Genomic DNA, 21,582 nt, shown 5'->3' with positions numbered 1-21,582 from the left:
ATACACATTTATGGCACATACACATATGCAATAAATAAACACCTTTGCAAGATCCAAATAATGCACCTCTTGACTCTGACATTCCTGAAATACGCTACAATACCACCTGCAGTATTAGGACATCAAGAAGATCATGTGCACACTTCCTCCATAAAAGTACAGAGAAAAGACAGTGTGATTGCAGTCACACAACTCAAATTACAGATCACAGTGAACACATGTAGTCTATGCTCCACTGACAAAGAAATAGCAAAAACCCTATTGTGCCAAGAGGATGATGACATTGGCACACAGCTCCGGAACATATTGCTGTATGAAAGAATATGATTAAACAAGCCACAAACGGTTTCTCATTCTTTCAGCACAGCAGTGAATAAGTCCCCATAGAACTAAAGGAAGTTGGACAGTTGTGTGTCAAAAGCATGATGTCTGGATACACCCTGGGCAGCAAACCTCCTGGAAAATGATAAGACAGATTTTACTGTGTCACAGCGGGATCTTTGAATGAGAACCAGCCCTAAAATCTCTTGCCCACATTGCTACTGCTATTAGATTGTTTCATAAAGGTACAGCTAGCCAGAACTCTAGATGCTAGATTTGTTTTCGGATGTAATACTATGATAGCTGAGGTACTGTAATACTTTACAAAAAAGTATGGGTACAACACTTTCATTCTATGTACAATCATAAACAACACAAGTTAAAACAGAGCACACAATCAAAAACATTACAAGTCGAAACTTGCTGGTAAAATCAGTGGTTTGGCCAAATACTAATTAAGATGAGATGAGATGAAATATTTTTAAAACATGTTATCTGGCCTCATTTACCTGAGCAAATGGCAGCCTTCCCATGAGAATGAGTCCAAAGGGACCCCTTCCTCTCACATGATGAATCAGCCAGGGAGCTGCTGCAGAGGTGAAGATAGGGTGGAGGGGGGTGAGAAACATGCACAAAGGTGGTGCTTAGTTCCAAGATATTCATGTGTAGGAGAGTGGATGTGGATGAAATTAGAAATTTGGCCTGTTTCTACAATTTTTTTAACACCATTTATCTGAATATAATTGCTAGAAAAAAGGTGTACAGGGAATAGCTGCACATCTTCATATTGAACAGCAATAGAATACTATACCGTATGTCCCACTCTAGGACAGTAAAAAGACAAAGGATTATGCAGAAAATCATAAGCACGGACAGTAAATTAATAGACTGTCTTCAAAAAGCACTAGATGTAGGTTTATCAATCTTACAAAATGAAACATGTTTTTTTCTAGATATAGTTTTAACAGCTTTTACTGTACATACTGCAGTTCAGTATAAAAATACAACCCACATTATGCAAATGGTGCTGTTTATGGTAGCACATTTTAAAATTTTAGCTACCTCTGCATGTACTTCAGCTATACGTGCAGGTCTTGCATGTACATTATCAATACCATTTTGATTTAAGATCTCAAAGTTTGCATCTCTGATATCAGCTCAAATGCATCATTTCTGCATCAAAGTTTACAATTTTAAAGAACACACCCCCTTTTGTGCTGCCATTTAACGCCCCTTCCTTGTTTCAGTATCAAAAGCCGTAGTAGGCTGATTTTTTTAACGGTCACACAGGTTCCTCTTTTCAAAGCATCTGAGGCATTTCATTTGGGCTGTGGGTAGTTCGTCAAAGGTCAGTAGGTGCTTCACCTCTCGGGGATTTAGACTATAGGTCAGTTACCACAAAACCCCGCGAAAGGGACAATTCGCTCAAAAGTAGGTCAGGCTACAACTAACTTTGCTGACCCAGTTTTTTTTTTATAATGTAATGCTCAGGTTGCTGTAAACCTGGAGATTGAGCTCCGTCTTCATAAGCCGAGGATGATCTTCTCACGCAGGCTCGGAGGCACCTCGCAGCAGCTGGTGCTGCCAAGGGTCGCAGCGTTCTTGGCTGTGCTCGCAGAGCCGCAAATCCAACAGCTTCCTCAAATACTGGAAAAAAAAAAATTATCTCATTTTCCAGACGGTAAATTGTGTGCCTGTCACCCACTGCCATGTTTGGTTTTCCTTAAAATTACCACAGGAGGGGCAGTTAAAAATACGAGAGTTTGATTCTTCAGCTCAGTGCTGTGGATACGTATTGTAGAGACATTTATTATTATTAGTCTTATATATATTATTTGTATTTAACTATTTTAGGCAACATGTCTGTACATTTTCTAGAAACAGTATCACATTGCTTCTTCGTAAATTATTAACACGTCTAAGGATGATAAACTATGAGATAATTAGTTACATTGGATACTGTTACAGGGTGTAATTTTCCTGACTACACAGGTGTCTTCCCTATGAGCAACGCTATAGTGTAATAGGTTGCAGCTAATTTTACACATGTTCATTTTAACTGATTGCACATTTTATATGTATTTACTATATTATTACTATATTACTGTATTGCTATTACTATATCGCGGAAGGATTTTTTTCAGAGTATTATTTGGAATTATGCACGATGACATTTACTGTGGCCACAAGATGGCGTTAGCATATATGTAAACATGGAAACTAGACAGTTTACCCCCTTCGGAACACCTCACTACTACTCCGTCGGCAGCGTGTGAGGCACCCTAAGCGGACAGCCGCTTCATACGGGCTTCAATTTCAGGAGCAGCGGGTGCCAATTTGTTTTACTTCATGGCACACTATAGAAATCCTTAAGAGGACCGCCTCATATTTTTTTTTAAATTAAAACTTACATATATACGGTAAAACTAAGTCAAGAGCTGCTGGAAAGGCGTTAAAATGTGCAAATATGAAAACACCTGCAAGTTGAGAGAAGACATTTTTTACATACTTTTAAGTACCTGATATTTGCGAAGTTCCTTTGTTCAGACAGGTTGGTGCCCCGTCTTTCATGTTTCTTTGTTGTAATGCATAATATTTCATATATCATGATTGCGTGTCTTTGAGGTCAGTTTATTGTGCTTAGCTAATAAATGCGGTTATCTGATCACTAATTCTAAACAATGTTACTAGACATGCTGGATCTTTATGGGCACGGTAGTTATAAACAGTAACGTGATAATGTAATTACCTGGTAACCTGGTAAGGAAGCAAGATAAACTTTGATTGTATTCGATATTATCAATCATTCTTATCACGTTTAATTCCTTGTATTTTCATTTTGAATCATACATTTTTTTATGTTTTAGTTAGAGGAGGCTATCCTATTATTTCTTTCCAGTGTCTACCTTATCTAACTTTTTGGAAGAATCTCCAGCAGTTTTCCTGACGTGTGTTCTTCATATTTTAGGTTACATGAAAAACGAAACCCGGTTTGTACCCATGCTGAAGTAAGGGTGGCATGTTGTGAAATGCAGGACACCGACTAAAAACTAAAGTTGCGGCGTCTCAGTCGGAATGGCAAGCAATCCACAAGATACTCAGACGGCTGTGGGAACGAAACCAAGCAGACCCTGCTTTGGGGATATAAGAGCATTTGTTGCAACTCTTTGTTTAATACTTAGTGCTAACAGCATTGGCAATGCGTATCTGGTAAGTGTTAGAATTTTAACAAAAGCGGTTTTTGATAGATTTTTTTTTTCTTTTTGAAAGAAAATCTAAAATTATACACGTAATCTAAGAGTTATCAGTAATATCATCTGCCAGTCCTGCTAAATTCGTTCAAAACAGCAAGTGTATTGAAAGTACACCAGGGGCAGCGGTCGTGTTGATGTTTCGAACACAATACCCACAATTTAAGCAAGATGATTGACGCGCGTTTTGTGCATTATTGCTACAGTACTGTATATATTGTATTTATATTGTATCCTTCTATAATCTTTACTAAATGAAAAGGACTAGGGAAAAAAATAGAAGGGAACATGAGGATAAATTGCAACTTGTGTTAGCACAAATAATTTCCTTGCCATCAATGTTTTTATCAACAAGAAATCATAAACCACAATCTTCTTCAGGACTCCTGTAGTTCAGTTTAGAATACTAAGCATGTACAGTACAGCACTTTTGCTATTGTTATTCAATACACCAGATTGTATTTCACTGCTAGCATACAAGGGTGCTTCTTCTTCAAAGTGATTAATCGCTTCCTGTACAACACTCTTTAATCATACTGTACTGTGATGCTTTAACAAATGGCAGATAAGGCTTTCTAAAACTACACATGCTGCTCAACAAAAACCCTCTGATGTGATTTAATAGTAGCCACGTGCTAGATTACATTCCAGGAAAACAATCTTTTTTATCTCTGTAATTTATTGTAATGTACTGTACTTTGATAAAAACAACATGAAACCTCATGGTTACATCTGTGAAATGAAGTCCCTTATTTATGTTTCAAAGCATAGGGTAGAAGAAAATTATGCATCTATGCATCTTGTGGAACAGAATTTTCTAGTAATTTTTAAAATAAGATATTAAAGATATACTGTAGTAGTACCTTTACGTGTACATACATTCACTGAACTAAGAAAGCTCTGTTTTTGTTTCATTTTTTTGACAGATCAGCATGCTAAGTACCCTTGAAAAGAGATTCAGTCTGAGGACCACGGAGCTTGGTTTAATTGCCAGTGGGTTTGAGATTGGCAACCTTTTGGTGATCCTTTTAGTGAGCTACTTTGGTGGAAAGGGTCACAGACCAAGACTTATAGGCTGTGGTGGAATTGTTATGGCTCTAGGTTCACTTCTTTGTGCGCTGCCTGAGTTTGTGAGCCATCAGTATGACTACCAGAAGGTGAAAATATCCACCTCACGAGACACCTGCTCTGTTGGCAAATCAGCTGTGGAAAAAGATGCTGAAACAGGGAGTTGTGAGGAGACACGGTCAACAAATACATTGTACTTGCTGGTCGTTATAGCTCAAGTTTTAGTTGGCATCGGGGCCTCATCAGTTCAGCCTCTGGGTGTTTCCTATATGGATGACCATGTCAAAAGAAAAGATTCTTCTCTTTACTTAGGTATGTATAAAAGAAATTCTACAGTTGTGCAACACTTGTTATATAAATGACTGCTATTCTCTGGTTTACGTAAGAATTCACAAGAATAATATGATATTATCTTTTCCTTTTTTGTGGATTTGAGTGTTTTTTTTTTACCGTGTTACTTTAAGGTTCCTTGATTTATTGTATTTAATGACCAACTCAGTCCTAAAGGGGTCACAACCTGCATGTATTCTAGGTATATTTCAAGAATATGCAGGACACGTGTCTTTGCCTCAGTTTAACTCCTTGAATGGTGTCGTACATTCTAACTAATACCACTCCAATGGACAACTCTGATGGGAAGACAAAATTCAACACAAGAAGGATGCTAAACCGAATAAACAGGGCACCATTCTAGAAGAAGGTAATCTAGTATATGATATTGTATTATGAGCACTGACCATAATATATACTGTATATAGTCTGTCAATAGATTTGAGTTATACAGTACAGTACAGTTAATTTTGTTTCTGTTTAGCAGTCATAATTAAAGCTGCTAAAGAATCACTTTTGATTGAGAATTTTCAAAACCACATCCAACTTATTTGTAAATTTTGCTTAGCTGTACTACAGGGTTTTTTGGAGCGTAATTTATTTTCCTAGCATCATTTTTTTTATAATACCTTCTTTACTTTTGTCCTTTGTGGCGTCTGTAATAATTTCTCTCAGTTTTACACTTTCCTACTTTCCCTGAGAAGTATATCTTACGGCTACCCTATGGAAGATTCTTGTGATTGGGTGAGGAAGGAGAACTTCAGTCTGTTCAATCCATTTGGAGTACAGGATATTTTCTGACACTGTCTGAAACAATGAAAACAAAACAATTTCCATCCCAGATTTTGCATATAACTAAAATAAATTGAAATTAAAATGGAAATCTATGGATAGACTGAACTTTTCTCATTTACGTACTGTTAAACATGCCAAATTAAATGACTAAGGAAGAATATTTACTAAAAAACATCAAATATTGATCTCAGACTGCAGTTGTGTATTGTGTTTTCTTATGTAAAATTATTTAAAGTCACCAAGGGTGAAGGTAGTAAAGCATACAATTGCTATGCAAGAGTTATTTTGCACATTTCTACTTTCCAGCTAGTATGGTGCATTCTTTTTGCAGAAACACGGTGTTCGGTTATCTTTTACTGACGTTTCAGCCATTTCATTTTTAAGTTTACTGGTAAATTTGATATATCAGTATTTTTGACTCGATCGATAGATTAGTAGCCTTTTAGCCCTATGGAAGTGTAGGGAGGAACAAATTATATCAATGATGAGGAATGCCTAATAAGCCATAAATGTAAAGTGATATATAATGGATTAGTTCAGTGACATTGCTGTCTCATTGCCCTGGGTCCTTAATTCAATTCCAGCCTGGGACGCCTTCTGTGTGGAATTTTATGTTTCTCACTGTGACTATATGGGTTTGTACCCAGTACTCCTAGTTCTTCCCACAGCTTACACTTATGTGTGAGTTTGCCCGTCACTGGACTGGTCTTCTGTCCTGAGTGTTCCCTGCTTTGTGCCCACTAGTCATCAGCATGCACTCTGGCTCACTACAACCAAGTATTGGGCTAAGACGTTGCTGAAAACAACTGGATGGTAAATATGATGGACTACCTTCTGCAAAATTTCATGTTGTACATTTTTATGTACATGGATAGTTCACTTTGAGTTGTTGCAATCAAAGTTTTGAAGAGTCAGTGATCGATGAGAATTAAAGATCTCATCAAAACTAAGCTGGATGAACAACAAAGCTGTTGTAAGTAGCTGAGGCTCCACTTAAATTGTTTCTGTAAATAAAAGTACTGTACATTTCAGTAGTTTGGTGGAATGATAGTTAAAGACAGAGAAGAGGTGTGATTTGAATACTGGGCTTTACTGGGGTAACTTACCTGGATGAGGAAAATTACCCATCTATGAGGACCGGATTGTTGGAATCCTCAAAAGAAATAAGAGGAACCCCTTAATGTTGATGAACAAGGATATTGCTAGGAGATCAAATGCCTTTTAGAGAAATGAAAGGTCCGGAGGAACCTTTAGTAGCATTTCCACATCGACCACAGAAAGACATAACTTGAGAGTGAAAAAAGGGAACAAAAAAGAACCCCGTAACACTGAAGCAGAATCCTTGATTGGGGAATATGGCGTGCTTGGACTGGGTTTGGATTTAGTGTAAGATTCAGAACTTCAGAGGGCCATCTCTCAATGGATTAAAACATGGCAAACGGGACGCTGCAATCCCTTCCAAGGAAAGGACAGAAAGCCTATGGTGCTACATCCTGCCTAGTTAATGCAAGAATGTGCTGTAGGAACATCAATAATGGTAGATCAGCTGAAGAGTAGTGTAGCAAAAGGGATTGCAGTCTAAGATGAGTGTAACAGGTAGCAGAAATAGAGCAGTTCGAAAGGATTGTTTATGGCAGCTGGTTGTGATAGAGATGTCCCTGAGATACGATACACATACTGTAGCTTTGTTTAGTGACGGGGAGGTTTAAGAGCAAGCCAAGCTTGTCTTGTAGCAACAAAGAGTGAAACCATTAGAACTAAAGATGGTCCCTAGAATGTGAGGGTCGATAGGCATACATTTAAAGGCCTTAGTGATGGTTGTCATGAGCTAAGCAGTTTGTTCTGTTGCTTTGATCAGGTATAGCGCTGTTGATGATAACATAAAATAAAGATGAAACTAGGGAGTAAACTGTTAATACCAGGTGCAGGGAAGTTAAGAATTGGAGAGGTCAAAAATGATCAGTTTCCTTTAACTAGAATACGGGGAGGTGAGGGGTGGTGGTGGCTACGCTTAAAGGGCTAATCCTGAACGAGAAGGGGGCAGAATGGAAAAGGATGTCAGGGAAAGCAGGCAGCAGGCAGGCTCTTTCGGAATAAGGGAAAGAGGTGTGTAGTGATTCCATTGATGCAGGGGGGTGGTGGCCCATGATAAAGGTAGGGGCTGTGTAGAGGAGCCGCTGAGGGGTGGCCGGTATGGTGTGGTCTGGGTTTGATGCATGAAGGAACAAGGATATAGTCCTTGGTGAGCAGACAATGAGAAGGTGTAATAGATGCAGTCTAGCTGGGGCTGTGGAGAGGAGGCGCTGAAGGGAAGCAGGAATCTGGTGGGCTGGGGAAAAAAGATGTGACTGCTGTGTCCATGTGCGATATGTTTTGGGGTAGGGCTGGGCGATATGGCCCAAAACATTATCATGATAAAAATGTTCATATCAGTCGATATCGATAATTATCACGATAAATGTCAAATCATTATTTCTTTCAAGTTTAAAGGCAGATTTTTTCTCCTGAGTGAAAGTTGAAGAAACCAGACAGTTAATTGGTAAATTAAACAACTCTTTATTTTAAGAACACAACAAACACTTGCCAAACAGCAGAAACATGAACAAATCTGAGGTAGAGAGTATTCAAGTCTTTTTTATGTCAAAATATGCATGAGTAAAATTTACAAAATAAATATCTTAATAGAAAAATTAAATACAGTGTGATAAAACACACATACTGTAGAAGATGGCTCAGACAGACTGCAAAGTTTTAAGTGCTCTGTTTTATGTCTGATCGTAAAAAGCCAAAATATCTCCAAATTACCGAAGTTGAATGACCTTTTCTGTCGACGATGTCATCATCCTTCGAGCTGGTTGTTGGCAGCACTACATTTGCTTCAGTGTCGCTTATTTCTCCTCTCTAACTACAGTCCTGTCAGCCACCACCGTGTGGGTAAACAACACCATGTTAGCTGCCTGGTCTGCAACACGCACTCGCACTCGCGCAGTATTTTGTGCGCATGCGCATATTATGCGCAAAGCATAAACATATATCGAACATTTATTGAACTTTTGTTAAAATTATATAGAGGAAAATTATATTGTGATAATTATCGTTATCGAATTATCACCCAGCCCTATTTTGGGGAAGGAAGTCAGGGATGAGGGGTGGCGAAGGCTGCATGAGAAGCCCACACCCAATGCAGACTGATGTTGTGTGCTTGGACTGCAGAGGGGGCAGAGTGAGCAGCACTGGCTGGAAGGGCTCCTATGGGCACAGTGGAAAGAGAGGGTTGAGGAAGGGAATGAGATAAAAAAAAAGATATTGCTGGGGTCAAAGCTGCAGTGGGCTGGATGAGCACATCTCCAAATGCGTATTGCCTATTATTAAAATTCACATAAGTTCTAATTTCTTGTACTCATTAGCCACAGTAGTATTCTTTAAAATGTGAATTTATATGTTCTTCCCAAACATCAGTGTGATGGTTTTCCAGAAATGTGAGTATCTTACAGTGATTTAATCCCCTAAGACTCCCAGTGGCATTTGGGCATAGTGAAATTCTCAGAAGACAGCAATCAAATCTTGATTGAGGATGGGATGCATACACTATATTAGCATTTTCACTTAAAGATTATATTTATGTGGAAATATCATCATGATTTGTTTATATTTTTAAATAGTTAAAATTATTATTAATAATGTATTTTCATTTGTATTTTCTTGTTGTTATTCAAGTATTTTAATGGCTTTCCTTGTCCTTCACATAATCAAAATAATAAACATTTTCAGGAAAAGAAATCTTCTACATTTCATTCATTAGTGGAAGTCATTTACATTGGTTTTATTGGGGGTGCTCAGTTATTCTTTCATTCTGCAGAATATAAATGTATGCGTATTGCAAGCAAACATGGAGAATAATGTCTAGAATGATATGTTTGAGACACCATGTTTGTCTCATAGGGCACAAATGTTAATGAACAGGAAGATGCAAGATAGTCCATCATAGCATAGACATTTCTAATAAATTTGACAGCAATTAGTAGGTCTCCTTGTCATTTACAATTTTACTGAATTAACAGCTGCTATTTTTTTAAAGTACATGAATAATTAATAGGCTTTAACATATAAGGAATTAGCATCTGAGCAGTATGATACATTGGCTGTAGCACAACCTGCAGTTATAAATGTACTTTTCAGCAAGTCACTTTATACTGTACCATGGTTTTAATAAACTTTAGTATAGTTGTACAGTATATCAGCATTGTTACTGAGTTACAATTTTGAAGCCAAGAAAGACACAGGTTACTAAAGAGAGGAGCCATTTAGCCTTCTGAGGATTGTTCAGTATTAACCAGTAAGTTAGGAGCATCTAAAAGACAATGATCTGCTTGAAGATTCCTGTTTCTGTTCCTTTGTGCACTGAGCTTTGAAGATGTAACTAGTTAACCTCTGCCAAATTGTAAGCTGAAAATAGACACTCTTGCACAATTCTAACATCTTTTTGTTATCAATAATTGCTGGACAAGTACCAGTGGGGGGCAAGGTTTTTTGTGAAATTTAATTGGAACATTGTAAATTTAGGACTATCAGAAGGAGAAATGCATTGAACGGAGTTGTTCATTATCAAAGGCTGTTAACCTCTTAGCTTTAGGTTTGCAGTGTGAGTTAATTAGGCTTGAAAGAGTCTGCTATGGGTTTTAAGCTGTTAGTGTTTTCTCACTAAAATACCTGTGGATAAATCTATTGCATTAAGCATTGTAACAGATGGCACATATGCTGTGTGGGAACAAAGAGACAGGTGGCAGTAGACCCAGAAGAAAATTACCAGAGGATGGAAAGAGATAGATGGATACCATTAAGGTCTGCCTGAAGGGTTTTTGGTAATTGGTTATAGTGTCAAGTGTATTGACTTGTACCTTCTGTAAGTTGTAATGTAGGGAAAGTATTGTAACCTTTTGTGACCAATGCAGGTCTTAATTGAGCAATATGTTTTATAATTGCTTAAAGGCAGGTAATTTTATCTTTATTTGCCTGTTCTCAGACTTGCTGTGAAGGAGCACGTTTTTCAAGGATCTGACTTTTCCCCAAAGGAATTTTGTTAAATAAGTGCATTTTTGTTTTTTCTTCTTTTGGCAGGCAAGAGTACGCAGGACTGGTTATTGCAATATCTGAGCAAAGATTCAATCATTGTACTGTATAACCCTTTTCTCTTTCTGTTATCATATCTGCTCTGGTAACTGGGTCCCCAAGTATATACATTCTCTTAAAAACAATATGCCATTCTTTAGTTTCTCAGCTTGGGCCAGAAAAATATTTTTAAAATTTTTTAAAATTATGTCAACTGTCAAACATCTGTTTCTACCAAAATCTTTTATTTTTGCCTTGGAATTTAACCTTGTTGTTGTTTTCTGGGAAAAAAAAACATTCAATCTAGTTTAAGTGTCAGAATTAATAAGAGGAAGAAGTATACCCTACGAATATAAATTAAATGATAAATGAGAAGATGAAACAAAGCAGTTTTTACAAAATGGGGGAATAACATTGTAAAATCACGGTTTGTGATCTCAAAAACCATTGTTACCCTTCAAGCTAAAACAGCAACATTTTTTCATCTTAATTAAATGCAAGGAATATTAATAAGATACCAATTCTTGAGCTTCCTTATGGGTTGAATGAATTAAAAATGAACTACTAAGGAAACCCTTCAAAGTAAATTTGCCTGAAAGTCTGGGACCGAAGATACATCAGCAATAATCCTTTTGCCTGTTCAAGGGACAAAGGAGTGAGACTTGAAGTGTGCAGAACTGAGTGGAAAAAATAATTAATTTCAGCCTATCATCACTTATTACTGTTATTCCTTAACCAAGTATAATACAAAACAGTATGTGGCAAGGAATGAAAACAATATTGTGCTATTTTTACCATCTACAGTATGTTATTTTGGCTTTATAATTCACAGTTACTAACAAGCAGCTGATGGAATTGGAAAATGCCTTGAGCAATTCATTCAGACTGTACTTTTGTTATAAGCAAATGGCTCAGTTACTTGATATCTTTCCTCAGATTCCTGTTGGAAGCTCTAGCTAGCAGTAATAATTTCCCATAAGTAAGAGCTAGTTGGCAAGGTGAATTGTGAGACTCAATTTTTGTAGAAGGTTAAGAACAAAGAACAAAAGTGCATTATGCTATATAAAAATGTACAACACTTTGCTGGAAGGTTTTACATTTTCCTCTGATGAAAGGTTACATTTGAGATATTCTGGAATATAATAATATTCTGCAGTTACTTTTTATGTAGCATATACATGACAGTTACTAAACATAATAAGTTAATAAATGTAGTATATACATGGCAGTTACTAAATGTAATAAGTTCATAAATTACAAAATCGTTCTACTTCATCTGAATACAAGTTGGCATTTTTGGTTTTCAAAAACTATAACATTTTGATTTTTTGAACATTGATTAGCACACTGCTTTTGTATTAAAGAAGGACAAAATATGTAGCCTTTTAAAACAAACCCGCAAAAAATCATCAACATGTTTCATTTGCAGCATTTTGATAATAAGGAACAAGTAATAGGTTTATTCCATGCTGAAAAAAAGAAGAAAGAGAACACAACGTTTCGGCCGTGGAGCCTTCTTCAGGTGTGAAGAGGGCTCCAGCGCCAAAATGTTGTGTTTTCTTTCTTCTCTTTTCAGCATGGAATAAACCTATTACTTGTTCCTTTGCAGCCTACGCATGCTGATGCAGCTACCCACCTGAACTATTTTGATAATAATACTGCAGCCAGTAATATTTTATTATTTAGCACCTTTTATGTATTTTGTTTGTGTTTGATCTACTTTTATTCTGCAGGTTTACCTGAGTTGCCTCTTTGACAACAAAACTACAGCCCCTCTCTGTTGATGCTCATGAATGTGTCACAGAGGTCTTAATTTCAAACCCCCATCATCACACATCACATTTACAACATGGGACCTTTACACTCTCTCTGTCAGACCCCCACCCTTTTATGAAACTGTTACAGTGAAGTCACTTCCAAGGACAGAGAACGTCTCCTCAGCAATTGGCAGGCTTTTTGACATAGTGGAACTCACTGCTTGTGAATTATGTGACTTGGGGAGAAACCTGGGAGGTAGCAAACAGATCCCAGGTGCAGGCGTCACATGTGACACTCCCTGTCGCACCCTCATTAACCAATATGCATCAGTCTGAGTGAGCCAGGTACTGGACCCACATGTAACACGTGCATTCCGACCCTCTGCATGTCAGAACCTACCCAAATCCACTATACTAAAAAGTTACCTGCCTACTGCAGTAAATTTAAACACAGTTAGGAGTTCTGATTATAATCTAATTAACAATCTTATCTCAGAACACAAGAAAAATTACAAGTAAGAGGAGGCCATTCAGCTCATTTAACCTGTATCCTCATATCTAATTGATTTAAAGTCACAAGTGCATGTTTACTTTTTTGACAAATGCTGTTTTTAAAGAGGCTGTGTAAAATAAGAGCACTAGATTAGCAAGCGTGGCAACTTTAAACAAAACAGGCTGCCGAAATGCTTCAATCTGCTTCAGAGTATAGAGCAAAGATTTGCTTTCTGTAGAAATTTGCGGGGATTTAGTGAGAACTGAAAAGTGCAGAACACGTATAATCAAGTAATCAAGAAAGTCAAGAACAAGGACATGGAGAGAATATGAACTACTCCTCTAAAATCACTCACGCTTCTAAAAAGAAAACTTATGCAATACTCTAAAAACATGAACTTCGCAACAATGAGTGTGGAGGGGGGCAGTCAGGAGAGGTTTTCAAAAAGGATTGTACCGCAGGCGAGCTTCTTACTGTATCACCACAAGGGCTGGCTTTCAACTGCTACAGTATGTACCTTGAAGAAGACTATTAGCATAATTTTGCCCCTGGCTCCACTATTTTCAGTTGTTTTTTTATTGCAAATAAGAGTACTTCTGCCTTGCCTGGAGTCTTTGTTCATGGTAAAAGTACAGTTTTATTCTTCTTATTTAAAAGATAAACAAACTGTAGATAAATCAGTGTTTGATTTTGGGTTTTTCACCCCCACATCAGCTGATAGTTACTAAATCCTCTGAGGAGAGAGAATTTACCTAACCCCAAGGCATTAAGTGTAGGTAGCCAATAGTACAGATGTCAATTCTGGTGAAACAGGTGTGTTCAACTCCATGAAACGTATGTCCCCCAGGGTTTGTGGAATGTTGACTAATGACAAAAAGAGGCTGCAAAGAGAAAAACAAATCACCAAATTGTTAAGTCTACAATAGTGACTGTGAGCTACATACAGTAGATGAGCTGGAACAGTCAAAATGAAGCTCCTTGACAAACCCCATAGGCTTAGAAGTATTTGAAAACAAATGCAAATAATTCTAGCTTGAGATCGGCAAAAAATAAATAAGGCCATGGATGCACCTTTTAAAGACAGCATTAAAGCTTTCTGGGCTTAAATCTCAGAAGACCCAGAACTGCAAAAATAGGGGGCATCATGGATCAAGAATGAAGAAAAAAAAACATACCAAGCGATAGCTTCTACTGTAGCATTAAGATTTTGCTCACAGCAGAACTGTTACAAAATTGAGAGACAATATCTGATTTCTTACCCAAAGAGTCTTCAAATACAGCACCTTAATGAACACGGAAGGCTTTCTCACACTTGAAGAAGGCTCCACGGCCAAAACATTGTGTTTTCTTTCTTCTTTTTTTCAGCATGGAATAAACCTATTACTTGTTCCTTTATAATATATAAGGTTGGGTATATTCAGTCAGCAAGGAAGTGTACACTAGAATGATGCATCCTAAAGACATCCATTTAGTGGTATTAGATTGCATTTTGCTTAAACAACTGCATGAATGTCGCTGTCAGGAAAGGTATCCCCTGTTTAGGAAAAACATCACAATGGATCATAGGATAGATATCAAGAATTTTGAGCAGGGTGATGTGCACACATATCTGGGAGTCAATATGCCAAGATGGAGAAGAGAATTGAGTCAGATGATAATACTTAGAACTAGTACTAGTTATTATTAGTAATTAGTAGTTAAACCCACGCTGAACTGTAGAACAAGATAGAGATGATAAAAATACCACTTTTTATATACACTACAGGTATATGTGAAATACATAATTTATATACATACTGTATAAAGTTGCACATGCCACTGCACATAGTCTTTGTTGCCTATTGTGTGGATCTTGGTCTTTGGCAGAGTGGCAAAGCATGACTCATTAGACCCCCTGAGGTAGCTAGGGTCAGATTAAGAGAAGAAAGGATATTAACAAAACATTATGAACAGTAGGTTCTTACTTTTTGTAATTTTATTCCCTAACAAAACTTACCCTTGGGTTTTATGTACTGTACATATGTTTTAAGTGGTAAACGAAAATAGAACAGAAGAAACAAAGTTCATTTGAAGAGTATTTTGATTTGTCCTGGGAATTATATTTGCTTATGTATTGTACAAAACAGAAGAAATAGGTGTAAATAACACAACATTTTCAGTCAAAATGATTAAAATTAATTAGAAAAATGTTTGGTTGTGTATCGTAGATAAAGAAACGTAAACTTAGAAGCTGACATCGAATATTGCCATTATTAGCTTCCCACGCTGGTAACCCCACCAAATTGTTTCTTATTCCAGTGCCATTCTTTCTGCAGCCCACACACACCTAAATTTGTCCCTTCCAAAGTGATCCGCACTTATGAAAAACTTGTTGAAATGAAGGTAAACTTTGAGATTGCTTGCCTTGCTTACTTGTGACAGAAGCCGAATTAAACTCTGGGAGCTGTGTGTTACTCACCGATATAAAGCACCGTAGCAAAATAGTTTGTAATGTGAAAGAATAGGAAAGATGTGAAGTGATGTGTGGCATGTGTGATACAGACCTGTCTGTGCTGACAATGGAAGGCAGATGAGAGTAACAAGTTGCATACTAAGCCACTCTTTAAGTATTCATTTCAAAATCTCTTGTCAAGAATTATGTGCACCTCTGTCATGGGGAAGGTGGGCGAAAAGCAGTACCCGGAGTTACTTTTGGTATCTGCTTCTTATCTTGCGACATACCACGGCTTTCTGTCAGGAAAGAAAAAGATTTGTGTTTTGTCCATTGAAAAATATAAACATACTGTATATAACATCATTGGGGTAATGAACCCAATGTGAGAACTTTAGGTGCTGAACATGAAAGGCCTGTAAACAAAACTGTGAAGAAAACAAAAATGAACAAACGTTTGGAGAGTTCAGGATCAGCATCGATAAGGAGAGGAGGAAAATCATTTTTTTTCTTAAAAGTGAATTCTGGAAAACCAGTCAAAGTGGAGAACCAAATGAAAATATGCACTTAGAAGTTGTATTTGGAAAAACAAATGAGTCTGCTCAGCCCAGATCACTGGGCTTTATACAAATTTAAATTTGCACATATTGTATTATAATTGGATTAAAATTATATTATTTTTATCACAACTTCTTTACATTTTTTCTGTTAAATGTTTGTGTGAGGGCAGCTTGGTGCCTCACACATTGCTGCCTCGCAGTGCTGGGGCCCTGGGTTCGTGTCCTAGGGCACTATGGGTGCTGTCTGTGTGGAGTTTGTTCTCCTTGTGTTTGTGTAGATTTGCTCCAGGTGTACCAGTTTCCTCCCATAGTCCAAGGACTATGGGTCCTGTACAGTATACTGTATAGGGTCCTGTACAGTATACTGTAGGTAGATTAATTGGCTTCTGGGAAAATGGGCCCTGCTATGAGTGTGGCAATGTTTGAGTTTTCCCTGCGCCAGGTTAAGCTTGTGCCAGTGGTTAGAAAATGGATGAATGTATGTTTTGTGTGACCTCTGGTTATATTTGGAATTTGGAATATGTTAAATAGTCCCCAACATAGACCTATTCAAACCTTTTGTACTATAGTTTTTCTTGAATTTGCATACTCTGTAACCAAATGAAATACAAAACTAGGATTCATCAGAAGAAAATACCCCTTGCCAATTGATAACCAGGTGGTGATTAATAATATACATTAATAAACAACAATCATGCAGCTGAGGACACCAAGTCATGATGAGTTTACCATTGTGGAGGACCCTGGTGAATGTAATCTGATTTATCACATCCTGTTAATACCCCATCTTGCAAAATGTCCAGTTTAGTTCTAGTTCATAAAACTTTTACACATTTAGTATCAGAAATTTGTGGTGACTTCATGTTGTTTTGTTCCTGCCAAGAGTACTCACAGAGTTAATTCTTTCTCTTTCGCTAAGGCTTGGCATTATTGTAATAGGATTATAACTGGAACAATCTGTGTCCAAACATCTTTGCTCATAAAACCTCCTAATCACACATTTCCTACCACTCAAATACTCAAATGTGAATCCTTTTGGCCTTTCATATACAGGTGGAAATGAGTGCAGAAAGAGGATGTGAACTCAAATGTTTTCTTTAGACATACAGTATCACACCTTCTTTAATACCTAAATAGATAAATCAATAGTTTATAACAAGTAATAAGGTATGAAAATGTGCTTATTTTCTAAAGAACTTCAGTTTATATACAACAATATGGAAAGTCGGTTATACAGGTGCTATTCTGAATTGAAAAAAGAATCATATATAAATACAGTATACAGTATGCACAGCAATGTGTAACTGTGAACCTATATATCTGTCTGGTGCTATTTTTAGCTTTGCTTGCAGACTCTGTCTTCTAGTGTGAAAGTAATTTGACAAAAGTTGGAGGAATCTCACAAATCTCACAGTTCGATGCATTTCGATAGTTTTGTTTCTCAGCAGAATTAAACCAAGCTTCTTGAAAGAGTAAGGTTGATCCACTGCTTACCTGAAATATTCTCTCATCCTTTCTCACACCGAACAATGGCTGAATCCCTGCCTGCAGAGAAACGTTTAATGCCACCAAGCATAAAGTTTGATTGCTTTCTTTAGAAAGGGCAAGTAATTCATGTTGACGGGGCAGTGCTGTCAGCTTGCCTTATTTTTTCTTCTTTTCCATAGCAGCTGCTGAGATTTAGAGAGTACGATCTAAAATTCAGGAATGTCAGATACCTCTGCAGAGTGAATTCAGCTGTAAACAGGGCCAGTGATACTGAAAGAACGAAATAAATTCATACCAAAAGATGTGAATTCCAGATCAATGAAATACCAAGCTATTCACTACTTAATTTGGTACCTTATGTATTCATGCAAGTCAGACTTCTAACAGCACATTGCTCATTGTATAGGAAATATTGATAAGATTTGTGTTTTCTGGAAACTTTAGATGGAAAACCAGTTCCCATCCTAAGTGATATAATATGAACTTATTTGGATATGAATAGTAGTAATCAGGAAGTGATCTACTGTACTGCGTTTGCCAAATTGCTTCCATTATACACTTATTTGCCTGAGGAATTAGTCCCTTAAAAGAGTAATGAAGTGCAGTGAAAATCCATCCAAAACACAACAGGGAAACTATTTTGCAGATAACTGTGCCCCATTATAGGAGCTGCTTGACTCAAGTGAAATAAAACAAAATGAAGTTGTGATGAGCTGTGCTGTTGAGTTGTGCATCCTTCTCCTGTAATGGTTTGTGACCTTAAAGCCTGGGGTTTCTAACTGGCAGATGCCAATTCAAATCAAGAGTGCAAAGTCGTTCTTCCTTTCTCTATGTTTAACTATCATTGGTGTGGATTTAAAATGAATTGTGTCACAACACTGGAGGAAATTTACACTGCAATACCCTAGTCCACCACTAGTGGAAGACTGCATGGTTTCTTTGTACTAATGCATGACCCAGCTATCAGTCAAACCGGTTAAAAAGATTGTCCGAACAAAATGGAAGTTAAAAAACAAAAACGTAACCTACAAATAATGGATATTAAAATAATTAATAGCTGCTGTATCGCTTCTTCCCCACATATTTTTAAGAGCAAACAAGTATGTTTTACTTGTGTCGAGACATTTGCACTCATTTGTGGTGAATGGCAACCCCCAAGCCACAACATGTAACTCAGAGACGACACGCATCACCAGATAAGGAGTGCACATTTCACTGGTCCGTCACATTCTTGGCTTGTGGAACCCCTCCAGGCTCCTATGATGTACCTGTGGTTCCCTTTTAGAAAAGCCTGCTCAATCCCAAAAACCAGTCCATCAGAAGGGATCAGTTAAACTATGTTCTGTTCCTCTCCTCCTGTGGATAAATTCTTCCGTCTAGAACAGCCCAAAAAAACTCCATTCCTTTTCTTTAAAAGTAATTATAACACACCCAGGAACACCCAACAAACTAAACTGGACTCACCCCTCCATAAATGGCCAGGCTTCCCCTTTTATAAGAAGATACAGTATACAGTATGTTACACCTTACATGGTGTAACCTTCAACACCCAGTCTCTAACTGTAATCAGTACTACTCAACTCTACAGAGAGTATACAGAATTCAAGCTAAATCCAGGTTTACTGTATGCGGTAGAGACAAAATGCTAAATTTACTCTGGATCTATCTTTTATCAACTAATTCCACTCCATAACAAAACATTTGCAAGTCCCTTTTTCCATAACTCATAGATCCTTCAAACTTAATCTGGATACAGAACTGCTGACTGGCTGCTGATGTTTAAGCACAAGAGTAAAAGTTCAATACCTGTGCTACCAAACTCTCTACAGTTCAGACATCTCTTGACTCTCTCTGTCTGAACTTCAGGAAACACTCTGTCCCCCTGACTGTTGTTATATCCCAATTTGCCAATCCTGTGGAATGTTCCATTAACTGTAACTTTATAATGTATATTTCTCTGGGAAGATGGATAATCTAGATGAAAGGTTGTACAATGCTTTGAAAGAGAAACTTTGTGAACATACAGTATAAATGCTTTTTGGATTGAACATATTGACGCTCAGAAATCTTCATTCTTATCAGATCACTGACTTTGGCACTGTGTTCAATGTATGGGCAACTGTACACCTATGAAGAATGATTTTCAAAAATGAATATATTCAAAAATAAACACCACAAATGGAAAAGTAATTAATGTCTTCAGCAATCTCTTCACATTGCTAATATATACAGTACCTGCTTTTTACACTATACTTCTTTTTATGGCATGATAAAAGTTGTTTTTTCGATCCTGGAAGCTTTTAAGTATGAAGATGAAAAAAACAACTGTAACTGGAATGTATTTTGGTCAAGCATTTCTGACATATATAGTATATGGACCCCAGATGCATGAGCATATAATGCAAATGAACCTCAGCTGAATAATGTTAGGCTGATATAGCCTAACACTAAGACATTGTCAGTCACATTCATTTATAGTTACCACATGCTCAAGCCTTTCCTCTAGTATTATTCGACCTGTATTCAGCATCATTATTGTCCTACAGTCTCCCGAACACTGCTGCTAACATTGATTCTGCTGTTATACCAGTATTACAGTAACCGGACCCTCAAAAAATTTTGGGGGTGATCAAGAATGTTCTGTCTTCATTTTACACAAGGTATGGTCTCTAGAACAAATATAAGAAAATCAAAGCTTTCTTAACGGACTTCCTGATCGTCACTACTGGAGTTTTCATTCCAATGTCATACACTCTAGGTCTCCTGCCACATTCCTATGCGTGAGACATGTACCTCACGAGCTCTGATGAATCCCATATAAACCATAAAAAGGGGCATCTGCCTCACGTAATGGTATTGTTTGAGTGTTATGAGCCCTGTTGCCCCCACCCCCTTTTCTGCTGCACCCTGAAAGGCAAGGCAGACTCACACTATTCATCCACAGCATATTGTCTTTCTCCGCTGCTCTGATAAAGAAATGTCTTTAACAGCTGCATGTTGCTAAAGATTCCTCTACAGCACCTGTTTGCAGTGTCTCCAGCGTTTCTTTGTAATACTTTAACACTTGGGTGTGAGCCACTTTGATTGATGCCACTTCTCTGACACTGTGATGTATAGTTTTCCACATTTCGGGCGATATAAGAATCTTACACGAATACAATGAACAAGCCAAACTTAAAGGCGCATTTAGAGAAACATAAAAGAAGTTAAAATCACATATGCCTGTGCCTTTTACTAAAACATCCTCAAATGCTGGAGATGTACATAAAATGTAAGGCTTGACCTGTCTTTAGAACATTCATACCTTTATAATTGAATGAAAAAAAATCAATTAATTGTTTCTGATAAATGTGTAAGTTTTGTGTATTGAAGGTATTTAACATCTTAAACCCTATCAAAGTTTTATATGAAGAGTGGTTTCTGTCTTTAAGTGTCGTTGCCTTTTTTTTTTAGTAGCATTCAACCAGAACATCAAGTTCAGTTCTTCCATTTTAAATGTACAGAAACCTTTTAAAAAGAGCACAACCATTCTATATCAAACCTCCCCCACATTTTCAAAGCCCTTTAAATGCGCTGAATGGCCTCCTCTTGTTTAGAAAAGTTCTTCTTATGTTCTTATGACTAAATTGATTTGAGGCAGCTGTAAGTTTATGATAAACACTCACACACCTGTTTATATTCATATTATGTATTTGTATGGAATTCCTATTGTCAGTCATTCAGGTTTGTATCCATTATTCCACTCAAATCAAATCAAAGTCCCATTTGGGGCGAAAATAGACACAAAACAAATATTTCACACTTTTATATTTGTACAGAGTTCATGAGACATAGAAAAGGACAGGAAATGCCTATGGAATTAGTAGAGAAGCAAAGGTAATGGAAAAGATCGAAATAAATGCAATGAATTATTAATTATTAATTGCCTGTTACATGATAACAGCTTGTAATTAATTTACGTACTCAAACCTCTTATTTG

General features: G+C 37.2%; 1 protein-coding gene across 1 annotated transcript in view; it reads left to right on the top strand.

The window, feature by feature from the left end:
- Positions 1-2,255: 2,255 nt before the first annotated feature.
- LOC102683710 (solute carrier organic anion transporter family member 3A1-like) overlaps positions 2,256-21,582 on the top strand; it is a 90,140-nt gene continuing 70,813 nt past the window's right edge. The window contains exons 1-3 of the mRNA XM_069187272.1: positions 2,256-2,872; positions 3,290-3,531; positions 4,499-4,952. Coding sequence (XP_069043373.1) covers positions 3,397-3,531; positions 4,499-4,952 — 589 coding nt within the window. The 5' untranslated portion in view covers positions 2,256-2,872; positions 3,290-3,396. The remainder of the gene's footprint in view (positions 2,873-3,289; positions 3,532-4,498; positions 4,953-21,582) is intronic.

The sequence above is a fragment of the Lepisosteus oculatus genome, chromosome 3 (assembly GCF_040954835.1).
Source record: "Lepisosteus oculatus isolate fLepOcu1 chromosome 3, fLepOcu1.hap2, whole genome shotgun sequence".
Classification (NCBI taxonomy): domain Eukaryota; kingdom Metazoa; phylum Chordata; class Actinopteri; order Semionotiformes; family Lepisosteidae; genus Lepisosteus; species Lepisosteus oculatus.
The sequence above is the reverse complement of the archived record's forward strand: the minus strand, read 5'-3'. Positions and strand labels throughout refer to the sequence as shown.